General features: G+C 40.1%; 1 protein-coding gene across 1 annotated transcript in view; it reads left to right on the forward strand.

The window, feature by feature from the left end:
- RAB3C (RAB3C, member RAS oncogene family) overlaps positions 1–26003 on the forward strand; it is a 125282-nt gene extending 99279 nt beyond the window's left edge. The window contains exons 4-5 of the mRNA XM_086770961.1: positions 6322–6446; positions 17648–26003. Of these exons, the coding sequence (XP_086627087.1) occupies positions 6322–6446; positions 17648–17835 (313 nt within the window). The 3' untranslated portion in view covers positions 17836–26003. The remainder of the gene's footprint in view (positions 1–6321; positions 6447–17647) is intronic.
- The last annotated feature ends 1401 nt before the right edge of the window (positions 26004–27404 follow it).

The raw sequence follows: 27404 nt of genomic DNA on the forward strand, positions 1-27404 counted from the left end.
GAGCATATGGTACACACTGAAGTATAGAAGGCTCTTGGTAGTATGAGGGAGACCTCAGCCTCACCTAGTGGAAAAGAGGGATTGAATGGGGAGAGAGCCAGAGCTCCTCACAGACAAGAAGGGTGGGAAAAGGCTTCTGTCACAATCCTGTACCCTGGAAAGACGGGAATGGCAGAGCTTCCCTTACCATCCTAGCCTGTGTCAACAGTTGGAGAGGGCTGTGCCATACCTTCCTACATCATAGGATGGGAACTGGGGGAAGAGGAGAAAGATACCCTCCATTGCCTCAATTACCAAAGGAAAACTATGTCTCCTAAAAATGCTGGAAAGCAAGCTTTCCTGCTCAGAGGTAGCCAGGCATTTGGCATACTCACTTGCAAATAAAGGGAAGAAGTTCAACAGAGGGCACTGAATGCTTTTGGACACACCTCCAAACTTAACAGCTGCTTCTGTGACACTCTCTCTCACCAAATACTTAAATAAACAGAGAAAGTTTTAGACTAGATAACCCAGACTTCTCTTCAGATTCCATCATGACACTGTGAGCCCTGAGAGTTCAGCTAATGGGCTTTGAAGGCACCGTGCTGGAGACGGAGATAGGAGAATTTTAAGGATGAATCAATGAACTTGACATAACAAGAACTTCAAAAAAATTAAAAGGTGTTGGTAGAGATTTTGTTAATTTGGTTTGGGTGGGGAATTTGCTTTGTTTTATTTAATTTGTTTTCCTGGCAAGATGATTCCCTCCAGCTAATTGCGTACTTCTTTCTGAAACCAGGACATCAGAAGTACAACATGTTCCCTGAACTCACTGGAATAAACATTATACATGGCCCTCTCAGAGCATATTCATTATGGTGCTTCTCTGCTGTCAGTGCATGTGACTTACTACATAATTCATCTAAAAAGCCCATAGAAACCAGCCTCTCTAGGGAGGCATCCGTGGAGGGCTCTAGGTCCAAAGAGTGGTGCGTAGATTGCAGATGTCTCTAAAAGTTCATATTCCTGATACATTTACAACATGGGCATATGCTTATTGAATATATTTGTTTGCTAGCCTGGCTGTCTGTGTGTGAGAATATACTAGAGGCTATTCCAGGTTAGATTCATGTTTGTTCTGGACATAGATGAGTTAGTAAACAGTGATCCTTTGGAGATATATTCAGAGTGAACCCTAAGGTATGCCAATCAGTGGTTGCAACCTGAAATATGTTGAGTACAACAAGCATCAGCTTTGGCTTCTGTAGCAGTTTTTCCAGGGTACAATGCAGTGTTACTCAGGTGTAGCTAAGTCTGAACTCTTAGCAGAAAATACATCACACTGAATCTGACCGCTCGAGAGAGGCGAGGCTGCTGTGGCTCCGTGTCCCAGGTCCAAGCAGTAGTGAGGCTGAAGGTGTGTTCCCAGCAGGCATGTGCACACAACACACACATGTACAACACGTTTATGTTCATATATACATGGCCAGCCACATAGATCATAGACAGACACACAGAGCGCTCCCACAAACACAAACAGCACCAACGGCCTCATCCTGCTCCCCTCCCTGCCAGAGCAGCATGGAGGTCCACCAGTGAGAATATATATCCGTGTAGACATATATACAATGTGGGTCCCTCCATCAACTGGACTCATGCACTCAGTGTGCCCAGTAGCTGCCCATGCATCCCAGTCTCCCCAGTTGCTGGCACCTGGACATACAAGCCTCCAGTGTTGATCCACAGTGATGGATTTCACGCCTGGGCAGTGGGGCTGAAGCTCTCCTGGGAGGAGCCTGGATGTGGTGTCCCTTCTTCTGAGTCCTTAATTTGAATTCTCACCTGCCTTTGTGCCCCTATGCTCCTCCAGGCCTGTGGACATGGGCCTTTGACAAGCTGATGGCTCCTGTGATAGACCTGGAAGCAGCCACATCCAGGACATTACTTTCGCTCTCCCACCTGCCATTGTCTCTCTGTGCTCCTTTGTGGATGTGCAGAAGAGCTTTTATCACATAATTTAATGTGAATAAGCTAGTTTGCACAATGGTAACATCACAGCACAGAAGTGTTCCTGTCTTGCTCTATGCTAGCTATCTTGGCTTCCAGCCTCTCAGCTACCTCAACCATGTGGGGCTGGGTATTTCTGAACCCCACTCCATTATGCTGTGCAATACTTCTTGTAAGCTGTTCAGCCGAGTGCACACAGACACACTGCCACTGTTACCCAGACAATTATTTAAGCCCTTGCATCTTCAGAGGTGCAGGGTCACACCGTGGCACGAAGGTTAGTCTCCTGCTCCTTTGAAAGTTTTGTTCTTTCATGGTTGGTTTCAGTTTTCTTGCTAGAACCAAGTTCTTAATTAAACTGATTCTTTTACAGACCTCAAGCAGAGTCTTGTCTGAGAACAGATATAGCCTTTTAAGCTTGTACCTGATCTTTTCCCAGAAGATAACGTGCTGCAGCACAGACCCTTTACCTACGGCTTCCTCTCTGTCATGAAGGTGCATTTCACTATGCTTGGTTATAACAAGAACAGACATTTCATTTTTCTGGCAGACTTGGAGGGAGGTAGTGCATTATAATAGTGTCTTTGGTCCTTATAATGGTGTGTTCACCATTTTAAGCTTTGTAATATTCACTTTGAAACTTGTGTGTTCATGAGAGGTGAGGTAACAGTGGATAGCTTTGCCTAGGCAACAGTGGTTTTATTCTCCCTTCAGTAAATGACAGTTAGAAGTTGCAGCAATACAAAATCTCACTGTACTCTATTGAACTAAAAAGCAATATTTTCAGAAGAATATTTTGTGAACTAACAGTATTACAAGGCATTTCCTAGGAGCAGAACTAGGTAGCACAGTAATACTGAAGCAGTGTACTTGTCTACATATGCCAGTGTAAAATGTTTAATTTTGCCTTTCCTTTAGGGCTCATTTCAAACAAAGTAGGATTTTTGTGTCCAAAACAGAAAACTGTGTTTTAAACATTTTTTCACACAATATTTCATTCCATCAAACAAAGGAAAAAAGCCTCTGTATTACCTTTGACAGTATTCTGTCATAAGAGTACAAAAGTCTTTCAGAGATTTATTGGTGTAACTCTAAAGTGCTTTGAACCAGTAGTGGAAAATACAGAACTGTTTTAAGATGAGCAAATAGCATTACTTTAGTTAAAGTTCAGCAAGTACTCTTTTCTGACCAAGAACATGTCAGAATTGCAGTAAAGGGAGAACAAGTCTTGCGTTGATCACTGAAAGTAATGGATCATTGAACTCCTGCATTAATCTGCCCCTCTGGTGTCTAAGCATTATAAAAATTGAAGCATGTTGCAGATTGTCTGCCTACCATACAGCTAGAATGTGAAAGATTTACAGGGTAAATTACTTTTGACATACACCAAGTCACTGAGACTGAACAAGAATTGCAGTTTTCAGCCTACTGCAAACATCAGCTCTGCCTTTTCATGTCTTCAATCTTCCTGAGGCTAAAGTTCTTTACAAGGACATTGGTTTGTGTTTTGGATTAATCTGAAGCCACGGTCATTTGAAAGGTCATGTATGCAAGAAGCAGCAAAATCTCTTTTTTAAATAACCTGTGTGTTGGCTTTTGTGGAGAATTGTGGGAATCAAAATCTATAGAAGCCGTTAGTGGAAATGTATGTCTAAAAAAACTGTAACAGTGATAAGCTTATTATATTCTTTGAATCCAAGCTCCTACTGATGTGTGTTTCGGTGGAGATTCATTTGACTGATTTTCACAGTCAGTTGTATTTTTGCATTATAGAGGCTTTTGCAAAACATAAGTCTTTGGAATTGTTATCAAGGCCAAGATCTCTTCTCCTATTCCTTAAAAAATTATTTGTGACTAGCAGATGAGACATAAGCACACCAGATAAAAAAGTCTAAGAATAAAATAAGTTGCTTTGGTAATGAGAAACATTTGAATGCACAGGTTCATAGGTCATAGAATGAAAAATCATGCCTGGCTGCAGTAAAATGAAGGCGATTACACTCTTAAGCAAAGAAACTCATGTAAGGCTCTGAAGCAACAATCTGCAAAACAAGGCTGAATGAATTCTCTGTACTCTGGTGTGATGATATTTCTCCAGATTGTATTTCTTCACTCATCAATTTCTTTTATTTCACCTTTGTAGAATACACAAGTAATTTCTTCTGTAAAGCTTAATATGTTTACTGTATAATTTACTTTTAAAATGTCTTAAATTTCCTGCTGACCTAAGGGGAACAAACTGACCTGCAACTCATAACTGTTCAAAGCTAAGCTCTTTCAGAGTCCTTAATGGACTAACATCCTCTGGCGTTTGAGCTACTAGTATTTGCAAAGTTGCTATGGTGACAAATGTAGTTCTGGTTAAAAAAAAAAAAATATATATATATTGTATTTTGCTTAACCACAAATTCCAGAAGAACTCAGCATGGTTCCAAAAGAACATTTCTGCCAAAATGAATGCATAGTCCCCTTTTTTCCTGAGCAATTGTATCTTTAATGAAATGTAAGTGTACAGGGAAGTCTGACCTCTGCTTTGGTCACTGTACCTTATGATCGCCTACTCAAATTACTATAAAACAGATTTTAAACAGCACAGTGTCCATTTCTTGAAGGAAAGATCAGGGCAGGCCTAAGGGAACAATCTGTAGCACACAATGCCTGGGGCTTGCTTCAGCTTCTTTTTGGTCATTCTGATGAAGTAAAACAACCCTAAAGGCAGTGTGATCTTTCCCCTCAAATTCCTTTGCCCAGCTGTACAAATCCGTCACACGTGGCTCAAAGGTGCTTTGACTGATGCAAAGGGGTTTGGGCCTGTGGGCGATGGCACTGGACCCAGGGCTACAGAGATAGCTGTAGCAGTTTTTGCCCATGTCCTTCCCTCTGGTCTCGCAATAAGCAAAACCAGATGGGGGGTACTGATCCATTTGCTGTCTTTCACTAGAAATGGTTGTCAGACTACATCATGATCTCTTTTTTTGCATGAAACATTTTGCAGGCAGGGATTTTAATATGTAGAGATAACGCCTATGTTACGAGAAGGGGTCACTAGTGAACTTAGCACCCGCACAGACCAGCTTCCAAAACACTCAGGCGAAAGATTTTTGAAGCTATTTAACCTCACAGAGATCTGGGGCTCTGACACACAATACGATTCGTTTCCAGGGTGCCCTCTCCTAAATGTGTACTTAAGCAGGTTAGTTTCTATGACAGTGTAGTTTTCCTAAGCACCCTGTATTGTCCAAAGAGAGAGAGAGAGAGATGCTCTACACCTTTTTTCTCTCTTCATTGATTGTATGGGGACAGAAGAGATACTAATATCCTAGCAAGTGCCTGACTCAGAGCCTAAAGCCAGACATAGTCACAAGTCCAAGACAAAGTGTAAGTGCTTAAAGTAAGCTTGCTGCATCCTTTGTCACTTTCAAAGGCAGGTACTGCTCTCAGTTAGAAGGTGGTAGCCAGCAGCATCAATCCTGACTGAGCCTGGAGCCAGGACTTGGAACTTTCCTTCCTACAGAGGAGGTCTGAGTGTCAGCAGAGTGGTGGTATCCAGCGACTCAGAGATGCTACAAGTGTGCTTCTAAGTTGTCTGTTAGCTGCATCGCATTCAAATTGCAGAAGAGAGGTTTTTTTTTTACTTTTTTGCAGCAGTAAGATGTTTCACCACCAGCACTCAAGGTACCATGGTGTTTCAAGACCTCAGATACTCCAATTCAGCTGTAGTCAAGGTTAGGACTTGTATAATTTAAATGGTAGGTAGCTTAAAGTTCAAACTCAGCCCCTGTCCATGCTTAATGCATAATGTAGAAGTTACTGTCATCCTGGTAGGTCAAAGATCTATAGCGGAACATGCTGGAGAAAAACAACAGAAGGAAGACAGAATGGCCTTGAAGTTTTGCTGATAAAGTTAGATCTTTATTTTAAAAGGTGAAAGATGAGAAATTAATAAGCTGTTAATTTTGTTTCAAAGCTCTGATTTTAGATTATAAGGTTTGCATTAAAATGTGAAAATACTTTTTTTAATTGTGTAGGAGAAAGTGTCATCACTTCTTTCTAAAAATATAAGAAGAATGTTGGTGGCAGGAAAAAAATATTAAAAGACTGTCTTGTTTTAAAAAGCAACAGTAAAACCTGTGCTGATATTATTCCTGGAATAATAATTCCTGACAGATAATCCTTAGTTGATTTGAAATCCAGAATTAAACAGAATCATGTTACCCTAGATGTCAAAATCACTATTGTCTTTTTCGTCGTGTTGCAATTCTGTTTGAAATTTATTTAAGAGGAATTTGCTTTGCTTTGACTTCTCTCTCTCTCTGTGTGTGTCTCTCTTTTAAGGTCAACTCAAATCAAAACATACTCTTGGGATAACGCCCAGGTTATTTTGGTCGGTAACAAATGTGACATGGAGGATGAACGCGTAATCTTCACTGAGAGAGGCAAACATTTAGCAGAGCAACTTGGTAAGAAAATAAATTACAAAAGCTTTATGATTGCTTGTGAGAATGCACAAGGTAATGTCATTAATTGCTACGGTACTTTTAATGAAATGTTTGTGATACATTCACAGTAAAGGAACAGTCAAACATCACTTCCCTGTTGTTTCTGCAGGCTGAGGTCTGAACTGTCCTTGTTGATGTCACTAATACTGTAACATCATTAGAATGGACGTGTGTCCAGGGATGACCTTATGCAGAGCTGTGACACGTATGTCAACTAAAAGTGTCCACAAGACCAGCCCTGGCTCAGAGGCTTGCTTAGACTAAAGATGTATCCCATAAAACGTTCTTTATGCTGCTCCTTAGCTAGGAAGTATATTACAACATTTGTGATAAACAGCAAGATTAGGCATCTGGCTGTATACATACAATATGTTTAGGTAGCTATAGCTACAGGCAGATATATCCTAGGTAGGGAAAAATTAAAAAAAAAAAACAACACAGCAAACCAGCAAAAAAATGAGGAAAGGAGAGACTGACGAAATAGCTCACTCAAAATGTGAACTAGACTTTTTTTTTGCAAGTTGAGGACATTTAGGTTATGATTTCCAATACCAATAATCCAAAACAGAAAGACAACAATATCCAGCTCCCACTGCTAACAGTTCGTCTACTGCACATTTACACAGGTGCAAATAACACAAACCTCTGTTTCATGAAGTCTCCCTCTAGGAGGCAGATGTTCTCCACGCAGAAAATTACAGAGCCGTGAACAACTCTTCTGTCTGTTTCTGCCCAGCAGTGATATCCTTTCATACCATGACATGTTTTTGAGGTCACATTGACCAAACTGTAATGGAAAATCTTCAGAACATCAACAATACTAGTACCCGTCCTGTTTTTTCCTTCAGATTTGCTTATCTCTGGAGAGCATGCTCAGCGGGTGTCCAAGTCAAACCTTGGCATTATTGGAGGTCAATTTTTATACTGTGCTGGGCATGAGTTTGTTATTACTTTTAAAAGGTAAAGGCTTAGTCTGGTGAACAGATGTGTAAATAAGATATCCTTGTCGCTATTCCTATATACGTGTTTAGGGGAAAGGGCGTTACAAGAATAACTGCATGGGAAAGAGAGAGAGATGGTAGCATTTCACAGTATATGTGAAATATATCCTGTGCTGGATCTAATCCCATGTTGGTGGTTCTTAACTTATATATATTCATAATTCACTGACCTTATTTTTTTAATATTTTTTCTAGTTGTGCAATTGCTTGTCTTGGTATATAATTTCATCAGAATAACATATATTCCTATGGCCTCTGTCTAAATCAGCATTACCTATGTATGAAAGCACACATCAAAAGTATACATTAAAAATGACCAGAAATTAGTCCTTGAAAGGTAACAGAAAAGGTTTAACAGCAGATCATGTCCAGAAAAATTGCCAACATTTGTGAAGAAATGATTTTCCAAAAAATGTTTGCAACAAAACTGAAATGGCACCTGCTTTAAGAGAGAATATTTTTCTTTGCAGAAATATCTGTCACATTATACATATTTCTATAATCTGTTCTTCCCCCGTAAGCATTTCTAATATTTATTCATTTTAATAGGAGCTAGGAAAGTGTATTCAATGGAGAAAGAGATAAAAAAATGTAACTCTATACTTTTACACCAAATTTAGACCAGGCAGAAAAATGTCTAGCAATAAACATAAATTTGCAATGTAGTTTGAAGATTTTTTTTTTAAAGTCACACAACTAATCTGAGATTCTATTCCTCAAGCTATTTTCCTACAGAAAGATTAATGGCGTAAGTTGACAAGGAATCCCCAAGGTCATGAATTTAGCAAAACATGAAGGAACTTTGCATGTTGTACAGTCAAGAATCCTCAGCTGTAATAACCAATGCTTGCAAAAAAAAAAAAAGAGTAATGAGATAGATATCAAAACTCATGTTTCAAGCTTTAAAGCAGACTGTAACTCCTGGGATTTAGAATTCAATCTTTATGGAAGCAGATTATCCTCTATATTCCCATCTTTATCTATTTTGGGGTTTTCCTTTCTGAGACGTATGTCCTGTGGCTATCTCAAGGGCAGCTTATTATATTGGATAAATTGTGTCTGTGATCCAGTTTGTCATTTACTGTGCTCAGGCAAAAATCTTTATATGTTTCCAGTACAGCTGCAATCATTTCTTAAATCTGCTCAGAGATTGTGGGAGGTGGTGTCAGGAAAAGCAGAACAAGTTTCCCTGAATTGTAGTAAGTGCTCTGGACACATTGGCCAGTTTGAAGGGCACAGGTTGTGTCAAACCCTTGGAACTTTCTTTTCTTTCTCTGCCAGTGAGTTGACAACATCTCTTGCAGGCAAGTTTTTAAAATAACAATATAGATTTTTGTGTCCAGCAAGACATTTTAAGACTGTGGGTCCTTTGAATGCCATGGTCTGCAATGCTGATTACAGCCGCAATTACAAGCAATAACAACGTGAGTCCTGTACAAAGAACATGCTGTGAAATACTCTGTTCTCAAGTGTGGTTTTATTTTCAGCCCTGGTTTATTTGAAGTCACTGAGAAAATTAATACATGTAGATTTTTGGCTGGATTTTCAAAAGGTTGAAGTGAGCACTGGGCATTTAAACCCCCAGGAAACATGGTGTCCTGTAGAGAATAGCATTATTGGAAAGTCACGCCTCTTTTGTGGCTGCTGACCTCTTTGAGAAGTGTGGTCTTCAATTTTATTAATGTGATGTAATCAATTATTTCTTTACATCTCAGTGCTGGCTTATTTCTCAAGTGTAAAACAAACAAGCGTAAGTTTAGATCAACCAGCAACAGGCCTTGTTACCTGTGAAGGTCTGGCTAAAGCAGTCAAATATCCTATGGTAGCTCCCAGTACCTCTCTCATAACACTAACGGAAGTTCACAAGAGAGAGAAGTAATGGTTAAGAAAACCAGATGTAACCTTGAAGGGAAATTAACAGTGTGTTTATGAAGACAGGATTTTCTCATTTCCATTTTAGATTTTTTTTTTAAAGTCTATTGTTAATAACATAGGACAAGACACTGACAATACCACCACAGAACATAGCTGCAAGCAGCATACTACCTTATCTATGGTAGTGGCCAGAGGTAGGTGCTAAGTGAAAGATATAAAAAGGCAAACATACAGTGGTGCTTTCCCAGACTGTAGCAAATTATATTCATGGGTCTCATGAACCAAAGGCAGTATCTTTCTATTCAATAGCCCTTTCAGGATTTTTTCCATTGGGCTTGTCCAATGATGTCCATATAAAATCTGACCATCTACAACATCCTTTAAATATGTACAATTTGTCTAACTTACATGCTTCTGCTTTGAATCAGCCACTTGCTAGTTTTGTCTGATATTTCTTTACTGTTATGTTCTGAGAAACAGTAAACAATTGTTTGCTCTTACCTGCTCTGTAACGCCACTGGTTTCAGAGACTTCTATCATACTCCTCCTTTTTCTCCAGGCTGAAATTCCCAGACCATTTCATCATTCCTGACACAAAGACCATCTCACATCTTAACCATTCCTTGTCACCCTATTCAGTACTTTTTGTAAGTGGTACGTTGTTTTTTCAGAAATTAGTTCATGGTTCATTAGTTTATGGCTAACACATTAGCATCATTAAATGAGTAATATTACAATGAGATTAAAACAGACAGGATCAAATAAATTCAGAAAAAAAGACAAACATGACAAACCAGCCAGTAGAGAGAACTAATTAACATAATGTTAATATTGATATGGGAATCACAGCAAACACATTTAAACAAGTTTATTCACTAGTCACGACCAGAAAAAGAGTGTGGAGTGTAATACTTAGGCTATTTTTTCTCTTCATTAATGTTTGCTCTGAGCACTATGTGCATTCACTATTGAGTGAAACCCTAATATAGTCAGCACTTACATGCTTTAAAGCATTTTAGTAAAAAAGACTTGGAACTTCTTGCAAGTAAAATGCATGCACACCTGCCAGCTGCGTTACTCACACAGCTTTTCTAATATATTTGTCTTATACATCTCAGCTGAGTTCAAAGCTTCATATGTTCATAAAACCATAGCTAATGCACTCATACTGCACCAGGTACTAGGGGGGTGCTGCAAGATCTGCCCCAAATGTCTGGCTGCCTTTTCTGTAAGGTCCTTTTTGTCCTCTCCCACCTTTTTGGCTCAGGTTGGTTAAGGCTCTGGAAAACAGAGCTGTTGTATCATAGAAGTGTTGTCTGGAAGGGACCTCTGATGATCATCTAGTGTGATGTCCCACTAAAATGCACTTCTGGCTCTATATTCTGTCCAGCAGTTTTCAGGGCAGTGTCCTTCCCCTCAGATTTTCTGTGCCTCCACGTTTCTTACACTCTGCCACCCAGGGTCACCCATGGCTGGGGGCACCCAGCACGTCTGAGCATGCCTTAGGGTGCAGTCACCTGCTTTCTAGATGTATCCTGGCACACCGTCTCTCCCAGAGGCCACCAAATGATGTCAGAAAACAAAATGAAACAGACCCTTTCTGGGTGAGCTCTTACCTTCCCTTCTGCAAGGGCCAGCAGAAGCCAGCCCTCATGCTGCACTCAGGGCACCTGCAAAGGGCTCTGAATGTTACATGTCCCAGTGTCAGCAGTGCCCAGGGCTTCAGTGCACCTCCACAGCTTGTCATTCAGAGAGGGAGTCATTTTACCCCTCAGATTTTAACTCTTACCTTATTTTGCATATTTGGGGGTGTTTTTCCATTCTCCATCCTTTCTCTTCTCATCTCCTTTGGGCCATTTCTTCCTTAAAGTCTTTATTTTCAGCTTTTTCTTTCTTTCCTTCTCTTGATTCCCAGTGCTTTGAAAATAAATTCCACCAAAAATGAGAAGAAAATTTCTCACTTCAAACCAAAATCAGCCTCTCTTGCCTATTTTATTTTCATTTTTTTTCTTTGCTCAGGTACTTACGTACATAATGGTCATGCTGGAAAGATGCTAGGGACCCGATTCAGGGGTGATTAGATTTCTTCAAATTAAACCCATTTAGGATCCTGGCAAGCCTGAAAGCGGAGCATTTCTCAGTGCCATGTCCTTATAGAAGGTGCAGTTTGGCTTCCAGCACTTCTGTGTGATCCGACCAAGCCTGCAAGACCTGCCTGCTACTAAGATGGTGCAGGAACACCACTGATTTCTGAATCCTGATGGGGCTGGGGCACAAGGCAGCAGTGCCCCAGCATCAAGACTGGAGTGAACCTTCACTTGCCTTGGGGTATGAGCCCTCAGGGGTAATGTGTACAGTAGGCATCTGTGGGTACACTGGGGATACTGGGCATCTGTGCATTTAGGCAGCAACTGAAGAAGCATTTTTAGGACTGTAATTTTGGCATCTAAATCAGGAATCAAGTGGGACTTGGCACCTCTGCACAGAGCTTGCTAGAACAGCAAGTTCTGTTTTGCCTCCGTGGCTGGCTGGAGGCCTTGGTGCAGAAGGCAGGGTCGCCAGCAGCTTTGAGAGCACGGACATATGCCTGCATCTAACTTTGCATTAAAAATGTAAATAATTGGGTTGCCTGTTCGTAGTTCCATCCTTCACTGTTTTTTAGTGCTTTTTAAAGGGCAAATGTTAGTGCCAGAGGAAGGAGAGAGACAGACAGCACTAACAAAGATCAGAGTCTGCTGTTTAGTTACAATACACACCTGGTATTGGCAGAGCAATTAAAAGCTCCTGTCCCCAGGATGTTTTTTTTACAGGGGGGAAAAGCCAACCTGCCATTGCTTTCATGCACTTGGAGATGCGTTAGAGGAAAGTTACTTAATGACAATGAGAAGCAAGGGATTGTGTTTGCTCAACAAATGTCTCATGTAAACAAAGAAAAAACAATTTGCCAGGTATCCAACTTATTGTCCAAATGTACTCCTTTAAAAGGCATCTGGAAGCCACAATCAAAATCAGTATAAATGAAATTTATATGGAAACCTTCTGTTCTGAAAGACTGGAAAAGAAGGTGTTCGCTAGAGCATTACTAGTAACTGCCCCTCAAGTCTGTGCATCTTGTCACTGCTGAGAGTCCCCCTTTAGCGTTTTTTTTTTTTTAAATAAATCTTACCACTCTAAAGGTTGGATAAATATCGTAGCATTTCTGTTAACAATCTTCACGCTAGCTGTCTTCAGAATGGTGCTAAAGCACTGCTCTTTGCTGAGGTAATATTAGCAATGTCCTATTTTGGAGCTTAATGTTGTTTTAACGCTTTTCTTAACACAGTCCAGCCCATGGCCTTGTTTGGACAGCAGAGGTCCCATCCATCTAGCCTACAAAGGAGAGCACGGTGTAACCAGGTCTGCTACCATAGTTGCAGGCGTAGGAGATACTTTGAAGAACAGCAATGGTCACCAGCTGCGCTCAGCCCAGTTTCCTAGGAAAGATGACCTTTTCAGTCATGCCACATGTGTCTGTCTCTCTTTGAGACAGAGGTAGAGGTCTCAAAGATATTAATAGTTCCAAGGAAGTAGACAACTGAGCAGAGCAGAAAGGTCTTGCAGTTGCCTTGACTGTCAGCCAGCAATGGGAATGCAAACCTTATTAGATACCACTTACAGCGGGCAAGAAGGTAAGTGCCTGCCAGTGCCCCCTCAGAACTGCCCACAGGATGCAAATTCAGGAAAATAAGGCATTGTTAACTCCTCTCCTTTATGTACTGTGATATTGTTGAATGGTTCATTCCCATGGCTGCCTAGATTTTGCCTTTTGTACACTGTTGTGTTACAAAGAGAGCAGCTTCCTGCAGCCACTTCTTGCTCTGATGTGGCAGTCTCCTACTTCTCATCAAAATACGGAATTGAACAGGGTACTGGCAAGAGCAGCACTAAGGATCACAGTTCAAGCCTGTCTTCAAGGAAGGATAGTTATTGTGGGAACATACCCTGGAGGACATCTGTTAAGCATAACGTAACATCAAGGGCAATAAATAAAATGGTCTTTGTTGTGGACAAACACGCTGAAAGCAGAAGCTCTTCCTGATCAGCTGGTAAAACATTAACATATCTCTTGTCAGTATTTTCTATGGAATTGTCCTTAAAATTTGCTAGCTAGTGTGTCCTCTTGATACCATTTTTTTTTTCTGAGGAAGATAGGAGCGTGCAGAATGTTCTTTGCATATGGGCAGAACATTATGTATATTCCCTTTCCATTTTTTTTTCTTCCTTATTTTTTGAAAGCAGGCATAAACAAGTGTTAATGAGCATTGATGAAGGAGCCTCTGCAGAGCCAGGAAACGTGTGAGGCAGAGAGGGAAGAAAGTTGGTAATTCAGGCTGTTTGTGCATTTTAGGGAGGCTATCTAAACTGTTCTGTGTGTTACAGCTCACCAGGTGAACAAAAGCACTGTGCCGGTGTCATGGCTGGCTCCTGCTGCTGTGGTGCTCCACAGGGGCTGCTGAGAGCTTGCCAGCTTTCTTTGGACCAATACTGTTGGGAAGAATGTAGATAAGGGAAAGAGACATAGTGTAAGGACAGCAAAGGGAAAATTACATTAAGCAGAAATGGGGCATTTAAATTAGAACATCCTGAGGCATGTTCCACACACATTGTTCATATCTTCAGACAGCACTCTGATCTTTTGGATTTTCTCAGTTTCAGCTCTGTTCTGCCTTACCTACCCACTTCCCTCTTGGGTTTTGTCATGCCTTTGCAGTAAGCTGCTCTGCCCGATCTCATCCACATCGGCAGCACAGATTATCTCAGGCAGTGAGAACATGGTGTTCTTTGAGCTCAGCTGCCCTGAGCATCACCAGTGAGTTGCTTCACCTCCGGCTTATACTGACATGGAAAATCTTTTCTCTCCATTAATAACAAGCAGTGGAAAAAAAACTGAAGAAACTATTAAAAGGCATGAGGCCCTCATACACAAGCATTTTAGAAGCTTAGGGTCTATTAGTAAAATAATTGCAGGATGAGTCAGGAGGAGAGGTCACAAGGAAAAAGTCTGCAAATTATTGCATAGCAAAACGGAAAACAACCAGAATTCAGGTATTTATTCCAGACACACTCTGTTAGGAAAAATGCTCACTATCTCTTTGAAACTGTTCCACAGACAGAATTTCTGTTAAACAAAAAAAAGGAAACACCACTCTAATTTTTTGTGATATTTTGCTTAAGGTAACATTCATGTTGGGAATTGAATCCCCTGCACAGGACAGTCAGCTGCTGTCTGAATGGCACCAGGAGCCTCTGTTGCAAGGGCCTTTGCAATGGTGTCCTCAGCTACATCAAACGAGCCTCTCTGAACTCTTGTTCTGCAGAATTCTTGTAATCCAGTTGGTCCTTCATGCCCATGACACACCATGATCTGTTGGCAGTGATTACTTCAAACTATGCACAAAGCATCTCTTAACTGTCTTAATAAGACTGTTCTGTGTGGCCATGTCTGCATCTGCAAGAACATCTTCCACAGACCATCTACGAGGGTCTTACCTATGTGCAGCTGAATCCATTCTACAGCAGGAACTGCCTGGGAGAAGCCCACTGCCATGTCCCCATTCTCTACTTGGATGTTTATCAGCACATTTAAGCATATAAATACTTTCTATCGGCTGGCCTATGCACTGCGGGGCTGCTTGGGGGAATCTCTAGGACTATCCAAAATTCGCAAATTTATGTCCTGTAGAGAATAAAGTAAACACTTTGTTGTGAAGGCAGCTGGGAGTTCATTCACTTTCTCACAGGTCAGTGCATTGTCCCGTCTAAGCAGTGTCGAGCTGGGGAGGTCCTGGATCAGCCAGGCGATAAATGACTAAGTTGATGGGATGTGTATACAGGCATAGGCTGATACCCAGCTACACCACTACTGTGACTACAATTTCCTTCTTCTATCGATACTGTAACTGAAATTCCACAGATTTCACCACAGCTGTAGTGTCTATTTTTATTTTACTTGAATAAGTATGTTTGTGCTTGAACACTCTGTAAGCCTCTGTCTTACTTGAAGAATGGGTGCCTCTAAATTTTTCATGGTGTTCTTATGCAGAACATCCTCCCCATGGGAGTGGACCTGTTTTTTGATCCTGCCCATGTTATAGGATTTCCTGACATCGATCTCCTCTCTTCTTTGTGACTCTTTTCCTTCCACTTTCAGTTCTACTCTGTCTAGATCTCTTGCCTACCTGTCATATCTGCCATTTCATTATCATCTCATGTGCCAGTTATTCGATCTTCTTACCTGTAAAAACTGCTCCCCCCAGAAATGTCCTTAAGATTAATTCTTCTTCCTATCATCTTCTCCAGCGCTTTGGTGTGCCATTCCTCATCATCCCTCAACCCTTCTGCCCTCTCTCTGGTCCTGCTTCTTCCTCTTTGGAACGACTGCTCTCCTCCTGCTTCCCGTGGAGCAGACACTAACAGTTGTGGAAGGATCTGACCAAGTTGCCGTGCTAGAGTTGCAGCAGCCGGGTTTCAACACAGAGCATTGAAGGATCTTCTTTCCCCCAAGCAGTCCCCAAGCAATCTGAACAGTCTTCTCCTGCATGGAGCTCTGCAGGAGGGCTGAAGCCACCAGCAAGTGAGGCTACACTGGCTTTCCCCATTCCCCATTTGCCTTCTAGCTTATAACAAAGGAGACGTGTAAGCCAAGCTAAAGCAAAACAATGCCATGTAGATTCAAATCTCCTCCCAGTATATGATTTCTGTAAACAGTCTTTTATTATGCACAGTTTTTCTGCTTTCCAGAGAAATGTGGAAAGGAAAAGGTTTCGCAGCAGAGTATACTCATACCTGTGAGGTTATCCTTACACTTCTTGCTGGTATTAATAGAAGTTGTGTGACCAAATCCCTCTACAATATTTATACCTCTTATTATCTAAACTACCTATGGACACTAACTTTTTGGCTTTTGTTTAGCTCCTATGCATTTAAACAACTTAGCACTTTGTGACATTTCAGCGCAAGGCACTTTACATAAATTAAGAATACAAAGAAAATTCAGAACACTGAGTTAATTTTTTGCATTGGTTATTAGCGCCTGCTGAGATATCATGCCAAGCTAAATATAATTATCTGCTGTAATTCTAGGCCAGTACTCAAGTATGCAAAAGCTCTATGCTAAGCACTTATAGGGCTGAATGTGCACATTACATCTTGTTTAGATTGCATACTGAATACATACTACTAATGTGATCCAAGTAGTGGCATTTTAATTTCAAGTCACCTTTCAAAACAGATTAGCCCATTCACTAGAAAACACTAGGAAAAAAAAGCCACAAAAAGCTGTTTTCTGCCCTTCTGCCAAGAGTTTCAAGTGACTGACATTTCCTTATTGGGATTTTTCTCATAATTAAACATGGTGGTAGTTATACATTATTATTCAGATTTAATCAGAAAGAATCAAAATCATTGTGCAAAGGCAAAACCACTTCTGTAAAATTACCAGTGGTTTAGATATTTTGCAAATTGTTTTAATATTGAACCCTTAGGTGGTGGAAAGACAGAAGTAGGAGAAAGTTTTAAATTACCAGGGAACCCTGAGGTGAGCAATGTGTTAGCTGTGGAAAATGTTGAGCATGGGGGGAAAGGCTTAGAAAATAAATATATTTTCAAAGACAAATGTTTTGCAAAGGAAGCAAGAACATGGGAAGATGCAGCGCTGGCAGAAGCCTGGTAGATTGCAGGCTGACCAGCAAGTTGCAAATCTGAGCCTGGATGAAGGAGGCAGACGTGGCAGATGAGACATGAGACAAATAGAGGCAGAAATCTTTCCTTGTCTTACTATATTTTACCTGCTTATTTCCAAACACAGTTATCTGTTCTGGCACCAGGTTAATGACAAGAAAAAAAGTGGTGTTTCCAGCTGAATAATGCTCAGAGGAACATAAGAGTGACGGAGCAGTAGTTTATTCTTTCCCAATGGCTGAATATATAGTGCATTTCTAAAATAATAGTGCTCTCAAACTGAAGTAAGTTTTTAGATTAAACTGCTTTAAAGTAGAATTTGTCTAAGGGAATGTATTTGGTCCAGTCCTGATTTTATCTGGCTTGGTATAAAGCAAATAGCACTAGTGGACTTACTCTGATTGTGTTACAATTTTAACTGCTCTTGCAATATCACTCTTTTATGAGTGCTCTCACATGATTGCTTTCTGAGTGTCTTTCCACTCTTCCTTGCCCAAGAGAAGTTTGTATATTTATTGGAGATACTGGAATATGAATCAAACATAAACATGTTTTTTATTTTCTTAGGATTTGAATTTTTTGAAACAAGTGCCAAGGACAACATTAATGTCAAGCAGACATTTGAGCGACTCGTGGATATCATCTGTGACAAAATGTCGGAAAGTCTGGAGACGGATCCCACCATTACTGCCAGCAAGCAGAATACGCGGCTAAAGGACACCCCTCCTCCACAGCAGCCCAACTGCGGCTGTTAGTGCAGCTATCAGCAAAGGCAGCTCCAGTATGTTCTGTTGCCAAGAGAGTATTTATGGATGGTCTATATGCCTTTATTTATGCTGTCTTATTAATTTATTTGGGAGAAAAGTCTTTTCTTTTACATCAGCAGCTGGTCAAGTATGTTTTTGGAGATGGAGAGGTTATTAGTTTGAAAGGACGATCCATTTTTTAGCCTCTGGCTTTTGCATGCAGGATGGCTATTAGTTTCTCTTTTTCTTTTACTGTTTTACATTATACTTGCTTCAGCTGGTGCCATGTCCTCAGACCACATTTGCCTAGAACTGACTCTTGCTTCATCAGTTCTGAATTATATCACTGAAACCTTAGGATAGTGGCCAAGGTGTTTTAGAATAAGCTTCCTGATGCCACTTATATTTTCTGCTGATTGAAAATCAGTTTAGAAGTATTCCTCTAGTGAGCCAATCCCTCATTCTGTCCAGATCATTTGTATAAGGGACTTCCTGGAGTGTATTGCCTTGGCAAATCTACACTTGTGTGACACATCATGGCTGATTGGAAATTGCGGAAGTCAGAAAGAAGTTAGTTCCCGCACTCAAAGCCACCAAACTTCCCTGTAAGTTTCCAACTGGATATGAGTGTTCAGTGCAGACCCTCAGAGATATTAGGTACTTCACATGCTGTTTGGATAGCTAGTATGCTTACATATGCATGGGAGCTGCATATCTATCTAAAACCTTTCTGAAACTGGACTTAATTTCTCATTCCATCATTATGGAGATCCTGGTAGTACCTGCTCCAGTAGTGGAGGGCTGACTAGCTTTTTCCATTTCTACCTGCATGAGATATTGAACACAGAGTTCTATATTACTCCTGACAGAGCGAAATCCATTCTGCTTGGTTGTACATAGCCAAAAACTGTCTTCTCATGTTGCTGTCAAACCTGCATAGTTAAGTCTTCAGGAGTTTTATCTCCCATTCAGTCACTGAGACAACCATCACCACACCGGCTACAAACACCTGTATTTTACTCAGACCTACTGCAGAAGTGTTTTTGGTGTCAGTGAACTGGAGCTTGACCTCATTTTTATTTTTATGAGGATATCTATTTTGACAAGACAATCAGAATTTCAGAAGATTTTTAAAAACTTTAGGAGTAATAAAAAATTGTCAACATTTCTAGTGTTAGGCTGAAAATATTCATAAGATCAGCAAAAGGCTGTGAAGATAGCAGAATACGGTACACAAATTATTTTTAATAAAGTGTTATAATAGTAATATTTAACTATTTTTAAAAGTACTCCCCTAGTAATTGATGGCAGTTTCTTACATCTGTGTCCTGGAGTACTTTTGTACAACTGCTTTACTTGCATCACAGTGACATTTTTTTTTTAACTAAATGGCATAATTGAAGAAGCTTTAACTGTTCTATTGTTCCAGTTCAACAGGATTTAAGACAAGGCTGACAGTTCTTAAACTGTCTGCAATGGGAAAAATCAGAAGACAAATTTTGAAAAGGAAGTAACATAAGGTACTGCAAACTGCTCACAACTGCAAAGAAATTCCCTTTTTTTTTAAGGTAATTTATATAGCTCCTGAAACACACTACGAGAAAACAGTCACTTTTTTTTACTAATGAACTAACTTACATGCACTTTGACACAGTGAAAATTACTTCCAAACAAGGCATATAGACACGTGTACAATGGGTATACCATCAGAGCGCTACATTGGCTGCCTAACTTAAATAAATAAATGTTCTTTCTTCAGTCTGGGGTTTTAAACCATGTCTGTCCTGTTAGCTAGTTTACTTAAGCACTTGTTTTCCTAGTAGACATGGAGATTGGACTTCACTAGTTTACTTCCACGAAAATAAAGCACTGTGCTCTTTGCGGCCAACGAGCAGGCAGGTGGAAGAGGCATGTGCTATCCCAACTATAACCCTGCTTCTGTCGAGGGATGCTGCTTTTCTCTCCCCCATCTAAGGCAGCATGTTGATAACTGTGCTGAGAGATTTCCATTAATACCCCTTCACCCACTAGGTACCAGCTGCTTTGGAAAAAGAGGTGACAAGAAGCTGAGGAAGCTGTGTGTAACATGGCAGGCAGTTTTCCATCCTTTTCTTGATATGTAGAGTTATTCCCACTGGAGAGAAGGGAGCGGGAAAGCCTTGAGATAGCACTCAGCCTCAGCCCCCAAGTCCTTTAGAAAAGGTTTAGGTTGTATTTTTAGTCTGACCCATCGCAGGCAAGGCAAGGAGAGAGAAGGATGTAGTCACATCTTAAATGAGCTTGGGTATATCTTGGATCATGCAGCATGGCTACAAGTGCAAGTATTTTTCCAGCTTTGGTCTGGGATGCTTGCTGAAAAATGGTCATCTCCTTTGCACGTTCTTACGAGGAAAAAAGACTCCAAGATGCCTCTTCGTACAGCCACTCCTTGCTGTGAACTCCATTGCAATTAATTCCAGATCCTCCCTGCCTCTTATGACCATGTAGACTCTAATCAGTGGTGGCAATACATTATTAGCGTATATCTTTTTAAACAAATCGAGTCACAGATAAATAGTTCTTTATTTAAATAGGATTAATTAATCGATAATTTTCTATCAAGAGTCTGGGCAGAAGAGTAACAGCAAAATTGAAGAGGGAGAATCTCCCCTTTGTGTTTCTGAGACACTAAGCTCCCACGCCTCCCACATGTCCAACCTTCTGCTCGGGATGGGGAGGATGGGGGAAGCAGCTGCCAGAATTACATTTTTCATTAGACTGCCCGCCATGTGTGATAAGGAAAAGACTCATCTGAAGTACAGCAGCAGAACCAGTCAGTATTTAAAAACTCATATGATCTTTGTAATGATACTCAGACATTGTCATAGAGTTCAGAATTAATCAGATTAATTTTTAAAGTGTTCACATAAAATCCATGCAGGTTTTCAAGACCAGATTGGCTAAAGCCCTAGGCGTACTACTTGACCTCTTAGTTGACACTGTTTTGAGCAGATGGTTGGGAAGGATGACCTGATGATGTCCCATTGAACCCAATTTATCCTATCAGACCTTCCTATGAAATTAAAAATGCGTGGAAGTTCAAGTTGCACTTTTCTTAACAATCAAGGTTACCTACTGTTGGAAAAAAATAGGCTTTGATTTTCCATCACATGTTGGCTTTTACAGCCACATGTTTGACAGCAATATTGAGTTTTCTGCTATAAAGTTTGGTCACACTGAGATGAGGAACATCATGATCTCAGTACCCTCTCTCGGCTGGAGCCTGGCTGTTGTTGAGAAACATGAAAGATAGAAAGGCTTTTGAGAAGTAACTTACTATCACTTCCCCAAACATTTTAAAAATTTAGTTTGAATTCTGAGGGAACTAGCAGGATTGGGATTTTCATTGTATTTAAAATCATGCCTTGGCCTGTTCATAGGGTAGGATATCCAAAAGCAGCCTGTGTCAATCTAGTTCGGCTCCTTCAGTCTAGTTCAGCTCCTATTGACTTACATGATAGAACTGTGATTTTCTTAAATGCAAGGCTGAACACGTTTGAAAATCCCATCTCAACCTGATCAGGGGCCAAAATTTAAACAATCAATGGCTTATTCTTCACACATATCCAATAGTCACTGATTGTGAGCTGTTGGAGGAGACAAGCAGGATTTGGTTAGATCCCTGATCTATAGAGAGGTGCAGCACAGTTCTGTCAAGAGAAACTACCAGGCTAAAAAGAGTTATATTTTAGTGATGGAAGAGGGCTGGATCATTAAATTGAAACTTGGGATAAGAGAGCCAAAACTACTTTCAGACTCATCACAATTTTTGGTGAAAAAGTTTTCACACACTTTGCCCTAATTTATTGTCACTCTCTGCATAGAAATAGGAGTGAATGTCATGGAGCCTTATTGGTCCAGCCACAGATAACCACTTCAGCTGAAATTTAAACCCCTTGGTGACATGCAGCAGTTGACAAACAGAGCATGTTAAATTTTTGAGAGATTAGATGCCTTTGGGCAGAGGGTCCTGAGCTCCATGGTGCCAGCTGAACTAATGCTATACAACCCATTTTCCAAGTTACCATCTAGACTAAAGCTTTTAGCAGCAGGCTAATCCTGTGCATGGGTAATGCACCAGCCTTTATCATGCTCTGACAGCATCTTGCCTGCTGCGTGTTCAAACTAGTGCTCAGAAAATGCCTCAGGAGTTCACAAGAGCACGGGATGTGACTGGTTCCTGCAGTGCCTCCTGGCACTGACCTGCCGAACAGTGAGCGAGACCCGCTGGGTTGAACCTTCAGATGCATGGTTTTGATTCTGATAAGAGTTCATCTTCACAAGCATTCTGGTCCTTATAGTGCAACTAACTCAATACTGCATCTTTTTGTTGTTGTTGTTGGTTTGTTTATTTAGACCTATTTGGTGTTTGAAATATATATGAGCTAGCCTGATTTTCTGTCAAAAAATACTCTTTCTCTCTGAACAGCTGTGTACGTGACTGTTACCTGGAACTGCTTGTTCATTTGTGCTTATACTTAATGTAATGCCTAGAGAAACTACCTGAGCAACTACATCTCTGTGGCCTTTCCAGAGCACCAGTCTGAAAGATTAAGTTTTCTTCCCAGTCTGCTCAGCTCTGTATATTCAGCTGTATCACCTGCACCTTCTCTATTTTAGGAATGAAGTGCTATTTCAAGGTGCACAAAATCTGCTGGAATTTGATCCTAGCTTTGAGAATGCTTTGAGTTTGTCATTTTTAGGAAAAAAAAAATGGTGGTGCAAATTCTACATCTGATGATTATGCCTTTGTTTCTTCAATAGCAGATGAATGATGCTGTATTTGCATTCCAAAATTGCACCTATCCACTCCCTCCAATTACTCTTTTCTGTATTTGTTTGTGAGAGGCGAGTTTTATTACTTTCATTTTTAAGGGCATCAACTAAATTACTGTTCTGCTGATGGACAGACTCCTCCTTGGCCTGTTTCACGTAGGCAGACATGGTATATGAGCCTAGTTCTTCTTTAGGATGACAGATTTAGCAATGTGCGATGATGAGTATGTAAATCCTCATAGCTGAACCCTCAGGGGGTGTAAAGCAACATGTCTTCACTTAGACCAACAGAGGCTTGAGTTGTGTTGATTTACACCATTTAATCCATTCACGTAGTCTCTTAATCCATACAGTCTGACTCCAGATTGTCCAAGATTCATCATTTGTCAAGTCTTATTTAAAGAGGCAATTTGTTGCAATTATTTGAACGATTTTTACCAATTTTCTTTATTAAGGGGTAAATCTAGTTCACCTTTGCAATTTAAGCTTTTTTTTTTTGCTTTTTTTTTCTTCTTTTTTATTTTTACTTTGTTTATCCATGGATGTTCATTGAAGCAGAAATTGTTACTACACACATGTAGTATACACATGTACACAGCAGTACATCTTTGACACTCATTCAAGTTCCCACTGTTAGTTTTTCATGTGCAGTGCAGCCTTCCTTAAATGCCGCAGTGGAATTTATCCATAAATTCTCATTAGAACCAGAAATCAGCTGGGTTACATTTGCAGACCATAGGTTTATTATCCATGGCTCCAGTAAATGTAGATGGCTTTTAATTTGTAGAATAAGGTGCCTGCTATTTCATTTGGGGGGGAAATAAAAGTCCTAACCTTCCAAGAACTTCAGGATCATGCATAACAATTAGAAATGAAAGCTAGAGATTGTTTATCACTTCTGATGATAAATTTACTCAAGTAATTCTGACATGTACCTGCAACTAGTGTTGAATAAAATCTTTGTGCTGTAACTCCTGTTTAATATCTTGTCAGTAACGTCAATGTGTCGTGACTCAGTTGGGCTGTCAGAATGTGTAACCTATATACTAGTGTTTGTGGAATTCAAATGTCTTAAATGTTGCATGAAAATATGTTATAAAAATAGATACGTTTTCTATTTTTGAATACCTCAAAACTGAGGAAACATGGGCCAATAAGTGCAATATTTAATTATTTACTGAGTGTATAGAAACTCGTGTGAAAGGGAGAAGTGTCATGTATGTGTGATAAGCTGTTGATGATGCCTGTGTGGCTTAAGATTTCCAGTAGATGTATGTGTCTTGTAGTAAAATTTATATAGTAAACATTTTACCAGCATAGCGTAAGAGTATTCTTAAGTCATTTGAACTATTTTTCATATATGAGACAATGGTAAAAGATATTTGTATGTTTACTGCAAGTGCATGTCAGTTTTACTTTTAGAGTGGTGAGTGTCCTTTTTGAAAATTACCATGTTACATCAACACTAGTGGGACAGTGCTTTCAGTCAGAAGATGCTTGTAACCGTTTGTACCCTATCTGCCTATATTTTTAGAGCATGTTCTCTAGAAGCATTAAAAGAACCTCCTAGAGCTCAGCATTTACGGTGAGTTATTTATTCTGAAAGAATCAGTCACATGCTCTGTCTGCCTGTATTGCATAATATCCTGTGGGCATATTTTCTTTAATCTGATGGAGTTAACTCATAATACCTGAAATATTAAATAGGAGTACCCAGTGCTTTTGCAGATGACTTGGCAAACTTCAGCTGGTGCCCCAAGTTAAAATTTTTGGGAACAGCTGGAAGGTAATGGTCAAAATGGTCCAGCATAGTGGATGGTGACCTTAATTAGCCACTTCTGCCAATTAAGTTTCTTAACTTACATCCTAAAGATGGAAGATATATCCTTAAATATATTGACCCCGACTCTTCACCCAACTGTTATGCGGCCCTCAATGTTGAACAACACTTTAGCAGTAAAGCTGAGGTATACATGGAAACAAAGTGCATCCCAGTATCTAACCATGAAATTAAAAGGCGATATCCAATCATTTATTTGTCCTTTACTGTTATCCTTGCATATTTCTGATAGTTCTCTAAGAACATGAGCAAGGCCATCACTGTTCAGCAAAACTCTTGAGTACTTTTGGGACCTTAAACCCTGAATCACTGATCTGCCATGGGTTCCCAGCTGATTCTGCAGAGAAGCTCGTTCTGTTTATTCTTGCTACATCTCTGGTTTCAAGGGAATGTGTCATCTGCTTTGGGAATTTGCTAAATAAAGATAGGCTACTGAGTCTGGGCCAAGGAGAGTAATTGGTTTTGCTGATCAATTTTCATAACGAATTATTTTCATTAGTACCACATTAAAAGGTAGGTAAGTAGATTTCTAGTTTGATCTGATGCATTCTTTGTGACAATGTACAAGGTTGATTTAGGTTTGGGGTTTCTTTAAAATTAGCTTGATCAGAAAAGAAGGAAATTATAAAGCCTACTGGAAGCCAGTATCATGGGTTTCCTTTTCTATGTCATGAGATAATTTCTCTGAGAAAGTAAAGGAGCCAGGTTGCATTAAGTAGCACAGGATGGTACTTGCAATGACCTGTGCAGCCCTTAAAATTCCCCTTGTTTTTATACCTTCTGCCATAAAAACTTCTGCACAGTTATACAGACCAGAGTGAAATGAATATGTATGTGGAGAGAAATTTGGGATTGTTTAATAAAAATAGAAAATTCTTGATATCTTTGTAGCTGAGCAGCAGACAAAGTAACATTCATAATATGAGGTACCATTTAAATACAGATATACAGACCGCTACAGGACTGAGGATGCTTTACCTAAACTTTTTATTGCTAAGTGACCTGACTGTTCAAGGGCTGGCAGATAATTTTACCTAGCATTTTTATTATTCCTCATAGACATGTGATTACATACACGAAGATAAATGCTTACCTTGAAAATATGTAGCTGTTCTGGCTCCCTCAAGCTAACTTGCTTGCTGAATTTTTCTTGAAGAAAAAATTGAAGTACTTGTTAGGATACATATGTAAGGGGGTGAGATTCAATCTGTCCCTCCTCCCCCAACTCTTATTGCAATATAGTTGCTGTGGTTCTAAAACATATGTTAGTTTAAAATGCTGCTGTGTGACAAATTTTGTGAATCTTCTGCATACATCCACGGGAGCTCTTGTCTGAATGTGAAGTACAGGTTTTATCCATGTGCAGAGTTTTAATTCTATGTGGACGTAGAGACCATGTGTATTCCATTGGATATTCTGTTTGTATGTGACTTCTGTATACCAAGTGGATTTTGTTTGTTTAATTTTTTGTTGTAAGTTTTTTTTTCCTTTTACAATTACAATAAATATTCAAGAGACTATATTCACGAATATCTCAGTTGTGGTGACATTGTCTTGCCCCTCCCTCCTCGCTCTGTTTATTTCCTTTCACTTACTAAAACTGGGAGAGAATGACTTCAATTTCGACAAAACAATGTATAACAATACCACTTCTGCAATAATTTATTTCATTAATATCCTCTCAGTAGCGCTGGTGAGTCGTAGTTCTGTCTGAATCCCACAGAATTCACTGGACACTTTGGCCTAGGAGTCTCAGGAGAAAGATTAGACATTTCCCTATGGGGCAAAGCTATTTCTTTCAACATTTTGCTGTATAACCTGTTAAACAGTATCTTTGCCTTTTGGATGCTGTTATTAGTTCATCATGTAATGTTAGCCCGAATGAGCCATCTCAGTTGCAGTGGGTAGTATTTCACACGAATTATCATGTATCACCGTCCAGGCATTGCTTTTTTCTAAACACACCCCCACCCTTGTGCTAGTCTGAACCCTACTGTGACTCCTGACTTTATCTTTCCTCCACATAAGTCCTAATCTTCAACCAATCTGTTGAACAGGTCTCGCTGTCCCCTGTGGCCCCCAGCTCCTGCTTGTCCACCTGCAAACTCCTTTAGCACATGTTCCCTCTCATTGTTCGCTGTTTTTCAGTCAAGTCCTCCAGTTTTTCTAGTACATTCAGGTCTCATCTGCAGAGTAAACATTACCTGATTAATGGTAAATACTTCCTAGCTTATTGCTTGGGATCCCTATCTCTAGGCAGGTTTCTGCTGAGGGGTCTATCTGTGCAGCTCACTGCTCTCACTCATAGAACTTCTATTTTTGGCACAGACTCTTGTCATCAAATCACCTCTGAGAATGAAAATCCCTCATTCCTCCCAGCTGCCAGCAAATGCAGTGTCTTCTCCATCCACCTTCCTCATGCCATTGCTCTGTGAGTTTGGCTCTAATGCACATGCTCTGCCTCCTAGGGTGAGCAGAAGACAAGAGAATGAGGGGTAAGAGGGGGAGGATAACAGGAAAGGAACAGACAGCTTCTGACAGTTACCTTGGAACAAGAGAATTTTTGAATTGCTGTTACTTTGACTACATGTGTAACTAGAGTAGAGAAAATCATGGATGGGTGGATGAGAACTTGATCTACTAGGATAAAAGTTGTCTCAACAACAGGTGTTTCTTACTCAATAAAACCCTTTTTTATCTTATTTCCAGTCAGAAAGCTGGAAACAGAGACAGAAAGTTCCTAACCACTGAAGAAAAACACATCAGAAAAGATTCTGGCGAGAGAAATATGAAGTGGCACAGAAAAGATTCCTGACCTTGAGTAAGAAAGGGCAAACAGGCAGAATGTCCCAGTGAAGTGAGGGTGGATGACTTAGCAATGTAATTTACCAAAATCAAGAAAGAGAAACCATGGGCTTACACT

The sequence above is a fragment of the Chlamydotis macqueenii genome, chromosome Z (genome assembly GCF_036417535.1).
Source record: "Chlamydotis macqueenii isolate bChlMac1 chromosome Z, bChlMac1.mat, whole genome shotgun sequence".
NCBI classification, from domain to species: domain Eukaryota; kingdom Metazoa; phylum Chordata; class Aves; order Otidiformes; family Otididae; genus Chlamydotis; species Chlamydotis macqueenii.